Source organism: Helianthus annuus, chromosome 11 (genome assembly GCF_002127325.2).
Source record: "Helianthus annuus cultivar XRQ/B chromosome 11, HanXRQr2.0-SUNRISE, whole genome shotgun sequence".
NCBI lineage: Eukaryota > Viridiplantae > Streptophyta > Magnoliopsida > Asterales > Asteraceae > Helianthus > Helianthus annuus.
The window spans coordinates 81,974,512-81,985,716 of NC_035443.2; the positions used below are offsets into that span (position 1 = coordinate 81,974,512).

Consider the following 11,205-nt stretch of genomic DNA (forward strand, 5'->3'; position numbering starts at 1 on the left):
AATGTAAAAAAAACAAAGTTGAAAAGTTGAGAGGTCGGTATAAAGCATTTGTGCCAAAAACATAAATTACCAAAGTATAGTTAAAAAATGCAAGTTACAAAAGCAGAGTGTAAAAAAAAAAAGGAAAATTCTATATGCAAAAAATATGAATTACAAAACTATAAGCTAAAAATGAAAATTTTGAAAGTCAAAGAGTAGTGGTTTCATCGACTTTGTACTTTAAGTAATATAGAAATTAGTAAAAAACTAGGGGCTAAAAATGACAATTGTTAAAGTATAAGAATAGTAAAGTTAGATAAGGGACTAAAATTGATTACTCTAAAAGTGGAGGGGTCGTAGCAAAGCTGAGGGGCTTCAAATGAAATATTGTAAAAGTTTAGAGGATAGCAAAACTGAGGGGCTTGAAACGAAAAATTGTAAAAGTTTAGAGGGTTTAAGGCGAAGCCGGTGGGTCAACCCCACCGCCTTTGTCTTGTAATATATAGATTTACAAATAAAAATAAAAATCTTTCTTTTTTTTTTTTTGAATGGCTAACGTTACTCTCCCAAACTCATATATTTACAAATAACTCATCCTTGCTTGGAATTAAACCCAAGACCTCCCATTAAAAAGCAAAAGCCTCTAACAAGTGAGCTAGCCCCACTTGGCAATAAAAATCTTTCTTCAAGTGTGAAACTTTTGTATACAAGTTGGTTTCCCTAAGAGCCTAACTATCCACACTTCCCGGAGTTGGAATGCTACAATTTCTTTTCCTCTCAAATGCACATTTGAGTTCACACCCTCACTAACCTACCTACGCGTATGACTCATATATACGTGGCCGTCACGCTTTATCTATCAGCTAAGTTTCTCGAATATTTTCAACTTTTCATGATAAGGACCATTCCATTTTCAACCATCTTATTTGTCCTGAAATAAAATATATAATATGTTATAAAAAAATATACTAGTGATGATAACATTAAAAACAAAATACTAAAATACGTTACGATTACGAAAAGCTACATTCAACCTGGCAACTTACCAAGCCCGTTAACATTATTTAATAATTATTATTATTATAATTATAATAAAATGAAAACATAATATTAATAAATATAATTTAAATTAAACAAGTTAAAACGGCTTCTCTAAAAATATTATGTGTTAATAAATATAAAAAATGATATAACTTTCTAAATTTTTTTTTTGTTTTAAAATGAATAGTAAATAGTCATAATTTGATTATTTTTGTAATTTTGTTTTCAACTGAACTAGTAATAATACTCGCGCGCGTTGCGGTGCGAGTACTTCGCAAATTTCGAATAGATTAGTCCAAACGTTATGTGTTGGGACAGAACCCTACCAAAGGAACAGATAATAAAAGCCAAAACTGGATCATAGCAGTAGATTCAAAATAAGCATATGTCTGGTTGCAAGTCTCTCCCCTTGAAAGTGGTTTCAACATCTGCTGACCTCCTATCTGCTGATCATGCAATCTGCTGACCTATAACTGCTGACCAAGACAAAGTCTGATAGAAGAACTAAAGCTCTGCTGCTCAATCTACTGCCTTGGTTCAAGTTCTGTTGATCATGATAAGTACTGCTGGGTTCACAGCAGTGGAAGGATGCAGCAGCAGTTTATGTTTAGTTTATGCATTGAAATGTAATATCAGTAGCTAGCATAGCAGTGTTTGTATAGATCAGAGGTTAGAGTTTTTTAGGAGGTTAGAGGTCACTTTCATGGTGACGTCAGCTTTGATGCTCAGTGGTTTGCAAGTGCCTATAAATGGAATAGTACTCTGTACTGTTCTGTTTAGCTCATTCACCATCTTCTTTCTACACGAACAAACACTGAGCTCAGGCTGAGGGAGAGTTTGCATATCATACACACATTGTAATCAGAGTTTAAAAATAAATTTAATCATTTAATTCAGTGTTAGAAAATGTATGATTGATAGCATTTCTTCTGTTTGATTGTGAAAAGTTTGGCTCCATTAAATTCCGCTGCACTACTCTTTCATCTGTTCATCTAAATTCAAACACAAATCACAATCAATCCAAACTCAGATCGTAACATTATGTGATATGTTAACCATATGAAAACGCACGTTTAAGACCCGCGCGCGTTATTGTGCGGGTACTTCGCAAATAGCAAATAGATTAGTCCAAACATTATGTGATATGTTAACCGTATGAAAACGCACGTTTTGACGTATCCGATTGAACTCAATGTATCCTATAGTTGCATTGTGATTGGATTAAAACGTGACTTAAATCAAATTTATATCGTACAATCATAACGTATTATACAGGACCCGAGTAACTCGAATTTATATCGTCAAGCCAAAAACTCTCGAGGGGGTCAAAGTGGCATTTGCAAAGTTCATAAAAAGTTAAGTAGTTAAAAATTGCATTTCGTAAACTCAAGGGCTAAGAAAGGGTAAAGATAAAATTTGATAAAGTTTTAGGGTAAGAAGAAAACTATAACAAAGTTTGGGCTGAAAAGGAAAGTACGACAAATTTGGGGTGTCAAAAGCAAACTATTTATAGAATGAAGTAGTACTTTAGGGACTAAATTTGTCATTTTATGAAACTTTGAAGTTACCAAAATTAAGAGGCTAAAATTGCAAAATCGTAAAAGTATGGGAAAGGGGGAAGCAAAGCCAGTGGGGTTTCCACCGACTTTGTCTTTTAAGTTATAGTATAATATAATATTATGATATATACTAATATTACAAAACTAAACAAATCCTACTATTTTATGCCTACTTCTGTTTAAGAATAAAATATGTAGAGCTCAAAGGGCAGTTCTCTTGATAACTATGGGGAAGTGGGAGGCAAAGTCGGTGGGGTTTCCACCGACTTTGTCTTTTAAGTTCTAGTATAATATTATGATATATACTACTATTATAAAACTAAATAAATCCTAATATTTTATGCCTACATTTGTTTAAGAATAAAATATATGGAGCTCAAAGGGCAGTTCTCTTGATAACTACCTACAAATCCTCAAATAACCTGCCATATAGTAGCTTCACTGTTCATTCCCGTCCCTTATTAATATATAGGGTAATATATGAAGCTCAAAGGACAGTTCTCTTGATAACTACCTACAAATCCTCAAATAACCCGCCATGTAATAGCTTCACTGCTCATTCCCATCTAACATATTGGGTAATGAATGTAATTAACTAATTACCATGTTTGGGATGATAGAAAGATATAACTGGTTTTGCTTTTTTTTTTTTTTTTAAATAACTTTTAAAATTTTCGGCCTTTCAGGATAACACAAGTATAACGTGCATTCGGCATGATTTTTTTATACGATAAATGTTACTCCTACTTTACTTTACATTGGTTATTTATCTTAATCATTTATCCAGATTTGAACTTTCGAGCTCCCTTAAAAACCATGTGTTACTACCAATCCTACATTAGCATTCCAGAGGATATAAACCCCTAAATTTGTAGACGTAAGTGATTGAAGGGCAAGAAACGAGCTCATCTTTTCTAACAAGGAGACTAGTCAGACCAAAGTGATTGAAGACATAAAATCGCTTGGGTACTTGTAGATTAAAAATAGATATTCATGTAAATCGATAGGTTAATCGGATTGATATAGGTTTAGTTTGTAAGGGTTGTTGTTTGTTTGTGCCTAGCGTCTTGCTAGGTGCCAGATTTAAATGAAAGTTCCCATTCAAAAAAAAAATAGACGAAGACACAAACGTAACCTCCATGTTCGTTAACTAGATTTAACATTGACCGGTAACTAACAGTTTTATAGTCAATCAAATACATAATATCAATACCTCATCACTTACGCTCTTACACGTCATCACCTCATTTGCTTGACCAACAAGTCACTCCCACACGCATATGCCACGCAGTTGACGTCATCCAAACTATATATAACAAACGTACTTCCATAACAAGCACTCAACAGCTATACAATCTCAACCAATATGACGGTAAAGAGACCACTAGAAGATGATTCAGATATCGAAAATATGGCTATGGCCAACTGCTTAATGCTCCTCACTCGTGTCGGAAACTCCGATTTGACATCAGAACCGGACCGGCTGTTTCGCTGCAAGACATGTAACAAGCCTTTCCAGTCGTTTCAAGCTCTGGGGGGCCACTGCGCTAGTCACAAAAGGCTGAAAGTGAGCGACGGTCGATCGCCTATGAAGCCCAAGACGCATGAGTGCTCCGTTTGTGGGCAGGAGTTTGCGCTTGGACAAGCTTTGGGTGGTCATATGCGGCGGCACCGTGACGAGACCACCGGAAAAAGTGTTCACACAGCGGTGAAGAAGGAAAGTGGGACGATGGGTTTGTGTTTGGATTTGGGTTTGGCGCCTTATGATGTTGACTTGAAGTTGTGGCCGATTGTTAGTTAGTGAGGTACTAGTTAGGGTTTTCTACAATGTTTCTTTTTGGTTCCTTTGTATATAGAAATTTATTTTTTTTTTAATTTTGAGGATCAGATTTTGTATCAAACCATTGTTTACGGTTACTTGAATTCCGTCAACAACAGGGCCGTCTCCGAAGATTACAAAATTTTTTTTTGTCCTGTGTGAGATAAAAATTTTGAGTCCTATTCGCAAATTTTCCGTGTATTACAAACTCATCAATTATGTGATCACTAAAATTTATATGAAAGTAATTTAAATAGTTATTTTTAACTAAGTGTAGTTAGTAATTTATTAATTAAAGGAAAAGATTTAGTTGACAAAATTAAACATTAAATGTCATATGCAGCTAAAATAGAGAATTTGGAGACGTCAGGATTAGAACCCACGTCTCCTTGTTATTTAAGCAAGATAATAACCACCCCGACAAGAGCTTTTTTGTGTCATCTTTCGATTCAGTATAGAATATATTTTAGCTTATACAACGTAAATTCTATACAAAATTAAAAACATTTGGGCCCCCGGAGGGTTTGGGCCCTCTAAAGTTGCCCACCCCGCACCCCCTCAAAGACGGCCTTGTTCAACAACTTCCACATCTTGACTAGCACTTACTTCTTCATGGAACATTTAGCTTTCTTGTTTATCATTTGGGTATAACTCGATTTATAAAACATGTATATAATTCTCATGCACGTTTTTTTTTTCTCCACGCGTCTTGTTCGGATCCCTCTACCCTCACGTTAGATACCTTCTCTTCCGTTTGCTTTTCGGATCTGCAACACCTGCCCACCTCCTGTCCACATTCATCACTGCTTATCATCCGATTTGTCTTATCCTATTCACTCCAACGGTGCACACTGGAATGCATACTTCTAGGATCGCTAACCCTAAATCGATGATATCAAAACCCCCTATGAAATCGGTGAATGCTAAACCGTTTTTTCATGAACTAATTAGCCTCGAACCCTAAATCGATCCTTCACCTTTGTGGAAATCGTCGTCATTTCTTCATTTCACCCTGCAGTTATCTTCACTTCACGGTGTTATTTGTTAAGGTTTACTTTCCCCTATAAAGTTTATAAATTATATATAAACCCAACCAAAATTTTATCTATACATATAATAAAAGAAATCAATGAAGGGACACTTGTTGTTATTCAAAACCATCATTAATTGTAGATAATTATTATTTAATTAAATTATATATAACAATAAAACATTTACTTAGGAGACGATGAGTATTGATTTAAAATATGTCTTTGATAATAAAAATTTGTATTTCACATTATTATTTAATTTAAATTATATAGCAATAAAGCATTTAAAACATCTTTTTGATAATAAAAATTTGTATTTCACGACAACTGTAATATTTGGTATAGCCTTGATTAACGGAATAATGGGTGTTTTTTCTTTTTTAAATTTTAGAATTAAATGTCTTTTTGTCCGTGTAATTTGGACCATTTTATCAATTTAGTTCAAAGGTTTCATTTTCAAATTTCTGATTTTTTTGCCAAAATCGTCCCTGAGATTTGGGATTTTTTGTCATTTTCATCCAAATGTTGTTTGATAGAAAAAATAAAGCAAATAAGAGATTTGAATGAAAATGACAAAAAATCTCAAAAGTGAAGGACTATATAGTACAAAAAAAAATGTTTTGGATGAGAATAACAAACATTTCCAAACCTTAGGGACGATTTTGTCAATTTACTAAAATCATTGGCATAAACTTAACTTCAAATCGTAAAGTCTTATCTAAACCAAAAAGCATTGTTTCACTTAACAGTGGATAAACATGCATATAACTTTTTTTAAATATAATTTTTTTTTTTATTATTTAGTATATAAAATTACATTTCTTCTACCCGTGAATACATATGTTTTTTTTAATATAACTTTTTTATTGTTTGGTATATAAAATTACTTTTATGCAACCCGCACAATACACGAGAGGTTCTTAAAGATAGAATTTTTTATTATTTAATATATTAAATTATATTTACTCAACACGTGTAATAAATGAGATTTTTAAAAATATATTGTTTTTTTATTTAGTATATAAAATTATATTTATTAAACCCGTGTAATACACGGGGTTCTAACCTAGTTTACATATACCCTATTTCTAGAACCTAAAAATATCAAATATACCCGTTATGTTATAGATACATTAGAGAATGACTATTTTACCCTATTTGTGCATTTGTTAAAGAAAGGGAAATATGCAATTTTATTTTTTAGGTTGAGTAAATGTGTAATTAAGGTTTTAAATAAGGGGATATATGTAATAATCCTTTTTTTATATTGGTTCTTCAATAGTTTTGTTTTGTTTTAAGCAGGTGTAATTTACTATATGGCTTATTGGATTTTATCACCCTCAACTATCGGCCTTTGGCCGGTGTCACCCCCAACTAACTGAGTTTGTTTATGATCTTACGTGGCAAAGACTTGATGAGATGAACATGATGACATGGCGAATTACGTGGCACTATATCTATATATAAAAACTTGCAAACTGGGAACTTATGAGTATACTGCAACACAACCTCTTGTCTAGCACTTTCACCAACCAACTCAACATCAAAATGCTTCCCAATATCCCCATCAATCACCTCCCCCTATCATCATCATCGAATATCTTCTCTGCACCGTGCTGGATCGCAAAAAAATACCCAACATTCTTCCTAACATAAGAATCATAAGGCAACAAATCAACAACCCTAAACCCTAACATAGCTTAATCCTCTAATGACAAAAAGATAGCACCTTTAACACTCCAATCACTCGGGGTTTTCGAATTCCCAACCGCAAGAACCTGCTACCCCTTAATCTTAACCAACTTCCTAACCGAATCGGTCGGGTAACCGGACACCGAAACAACAATCCACTGCTCTGATCTAAAACTTGCAGACTGGGAACTCTTGTCAACAATAGGGGCAATCAAATTGTAATTAATTTGGGGGGAAATGAATGGTTTCAAGCTGTTGGGTTTGTGATTGGAAGCATAACAGGGCTGCAGAGTCTCCGACGTTCCGGAGGAAGAACACGGCGGCGACTGTGGCGATCAGGACAACAATAGTTACAATTTTGTAAAGAGTTTCGGATACCCATGTGGAGAAATCTAGCGATTTTGATGGGGAGAATCGGTTTGATCGAAGGGTTGTTGGGAATGAAGATGATTTGGGGTTTGAGGGTTTTGAATCGCGATCTTGTTGGACCAACATTGGGTCGAATTTGATGCCCATAGAAGTGAGTGATTTGAAGTGGGTATTGTGGATATAAAATGGGGGTTGTGTGTGTATATGAGGGGTGAAGAAGAAGAAGGTGAGCTGTAGAGATGCAACCGACAGTGGATGTTAGTGAAATTTTTGAATGTAAAATAATTGGAGGCTCAAAGTAAGGTTTGATTATTTTAATTGTGTGTAATGGAAAAGAGAAACCATGTGCCACTTAATTTGCCATGTCATCATGTCCATCTCATTAAGTTTGTGCCACGTAGGATCAGAAACAAACTCGGTTAGTAAAAATTTAACTGAGTGGTGCTAGCACAAACTAAAAGTTAAGTTGGAGGTGTCGGGTGTCAAAGTGTTAGTTGGGGGTGGCAACGGCCAAAGGCCGATAGTTGGGGGTGATAAAATCCAATAACCCTATATTAATTTGCAGGTTATTGATGCATTGTTTGTTGTAAGTGTTAGATAACTGTTTATAACTCACTTTGTTTTTTTTTCTTTTCTTTTTCCTTTAGTTTTTTTACTTTTAATTCTAATAGTTTTCATCTTTTACATTTAATCACAACACTTTTTTCATTTTCAACTTTGTTTTCATATACTTTTGATCTTTAACAATTTTTTTATGTTTTATATATGTTTCGGTCTAAATTTATAGAGTTAACACATCGTAATGTACGTATGTGGATCAATGTTTTTACTTCTTTTTTCCAGTTTAACGACCACTTTGTTTTCTACGTTGCGCTCTACTGTTTGTGCATGAACACGCCGAAACGGACGTTCATAGTTCAATGTTTTTACGTCTACTTTACATTTGGTTAATTTTTTCGTTTTTTATGAATTCTTTTGTTTTACGAAGTTTTCCGGTTAGTAGTTGCTAGCGACGGTCTGACATTGATGCCACTTGACACAGGTTTATGTGTCCTGCCGCAACGTGGGGGAATACTTGTTTAAATTATTTGCTAACTTGAAGGGGTATGGTCCCAAAAAGCCGCGCAAACCTCAGTTGAGGTTGCGCGTGAGACCATACTCCTTATTTTAATAAACTTCTTGCTGAGAGCCTCGCGCGACCTACACCACTTTCCGATTTGTGCCGCGCGAGACATAGCCCACAAGAAGCTCAGATATCAGCACTTAGCATAAAATAATGGAACACATGGACAAACTAACCCCGCGCGGGTTAGTTAGATGCCCAACAAGAACCACACAGGAGGGGAGCGCAAGGCTCCTCCGGTGGTACACAAGGTATAAGTGGCAGTAAAAGGAGCCAATGAGCGTCCAGCAGGCTCTGGTCAATGGTGCGCCACGATCGTCTGACGAGAAGTACTCAAGGACGCCTATGTGGCACCAATCAGGGGACGGAGACATCTGCCCCACGATCTCCACTTGGCTGCTGATGGCAGAAAAGCAGCAGGGCCGACAACAACGACACGTGGCTCCAATCAAGGTGCGCCAGCACCAAAGAGTTTCTAGAAGCCACTAAATGGTCGACACTAGAGAGACAAAGAGCATATCCGTTATGCTGTCCATTTCCGGCCCAATGCCCATCAGCCCATATCCTCTTACACCCCTCCGGCTATAAATAGAGACCTCATTCCACAGGTTAAACATTCTATTCCCTCTACTCTCACTCTAGCACTTGATTATCCTCTAAAAGCAGTCGCTTATTCTCACGCCGGAGCCTGGTTAAGAGGGAAACCCCCACATTCCCCTCTTAACGAGTAACGGTGTTCTGTTTTGCAGGACTATACATCAAGTCGGAGCTCAAATACTCATTAGAAGATTAACCACTATGATAGGAACATAAACCAAACCGATTAGTAACCTTAATCAGTTCAGTGTTTCTTCATAACTTAAAAGTGATTTTCTTTGGCCCAACGAGCATGAGATTTTGACTGTGTGTGTATATGACATTTGAGGATACAAATATCAGCATGACAGGAAACTGGTTTACCTTTTTGTAGAAATTGGAACAATAGTAAACTTTGAAATCCTATGCATACATAAATGTATATTTGTACTGATATCTAGAAAATAGTTTTTTAGCTATATCTCACCTTATGATCCTAACTTATTTGTACTTATATAGAGTCTTTACAAAGGTTTTTTTTTAGATATACATGGTTTAAACAACCTCAGAAGTAAGACACAACAATTAAGACATATTTATAACTATAGTTTATCTAAATAATTATTTTATTGTTTGTAAAAGTCTTTACTATGCCATATAAATATTGAGTTTTGAGGAAGATCGCTTAACACTAAGGAAAATTCTGAACCTTTCAAGGTAAACAATATACATGCTACTTTGTTGTGCTCCCACATGAATTGGGTCAATTGTTTATATAAGTATGTATTTTACTTTAACAATAATTATAGGGTGAGGGTATTTATATAAGTATGTTTTTACTTTAACAAGTGTCTCATTGACCAATAAGTCTTTCCTAATGGTTTCCACTTTTATCAAAGGTGGAATAGTTCAATTAGGGGAGGGCTTATTGGTCAATGAGACACTCATAATGTGTCCACCAGTGGAGGCCTATTGGTCAATGAGACACTCAATATGTGCATATGCTTTATTATTATTATTATTATTATTATTATTATTATTATTATTATTATTATTCAAAACTTCTTATTTAAAACTTCATTATTATTAACAACATGAATTATGTTTAATTAATTTTTCTGTTTTGATTGATTTAATAATTTTTATGTTTAACCTATAGATAAACAGTAAAGGAGATTTATTTAATTAATAAATTTCCATTAATGTTTAATTAATTTTTCTGTTTTAATTTTAATTATTTTTTTGTTTTAATTAATTTAATAAATTTTCTTTTATAACCTATAAATAAACATTAACAGAAATTTATATAATTAATAAACTTCCTTTAATGTTTAATTAATATATCAAGATAATTATTCATTTAATAATTTTTCTGTTATAACCTATAAATAAACATTAAAGGAAATTTATTTAATTAAGATTAAAAAAGAAAAAAAACTCCTATACGCCTCTCGTAGATCCATACGCCTCTCATTAATCGCCAAAAAATGCAAAAAACCCGCCTCAAACCAGTTGTCCGCCCTGATCGAACTCCTGACCTCTCCGTTAAATGCACTCGTCCCTTCCACTGGGACAAGTGTCTCACCCATTGATTATCCCGATTGTTAATTCTCATATACTAAGTTTCAAAGATTAAAAAAGAAAAAAAAAACTACTATACGCCTCTCACAGATCCATACGCCTCTCATCGATCCCCAAACTGCATTTATTCCAAGATTCCACTTTCGCATTTATTACACGCTGATTGTTTAGTTGTTTGCTTGCTTGCTTGCCTTGTAATTATACACACTGAATTATATGCGGAGATGTTTGTTTGATATGTTATGTATGATTAGACTGTTTGGTTGCATGAACTTGTAAACTAGTGAACTTGCAAACTATTTATGATTAAAAACCAAACTGACGAAACAACTCGACGAAACAAAGTGTTTCGCCATAACCAATGTTGACGAAACGGAGTTTAGTTCGTCACCCCTATCTCAACGAAACAAAGTGTTCCGTCATCCTTATCACGAC

At 34.5% G+C, this 11,205-nt stretch overlaps 1 protein-coding gene across 1 annotated transcript; it reads left to right on the top strand.

The window, feature by feature from the left end:
- The first annotated feature begins 3,913 nt into the window (after window positions 1–3,913).
- LOC110882752 (zinc finger protein ZAT12) lies at window positions 3,914–4,480 on the top strand. The gene has a single exon (XM_022130696.2). The coding sequence runs from the start codon at window positions 3,946–3,948 to the stop codon at window positions 4,378–4,380; it is 435 nt and encodes a 144-aa protein (XP_021986388.1). The 5' UTR covers window positions 3,914–3,945; the 3' UTR covers window positions 4,381–4,480.
- Window positions 4,481–11,205: the final 6,725 nt, after the last annotated feature.

Coding starts and splice junctions, on each gene's coding strand:
- LOC110882752 (XM_022130696.2), top strand. CDS start 3,946: ATGACGGTAAAGAGACCACTAGAAGATGATTCAGATATCGAAAATATG.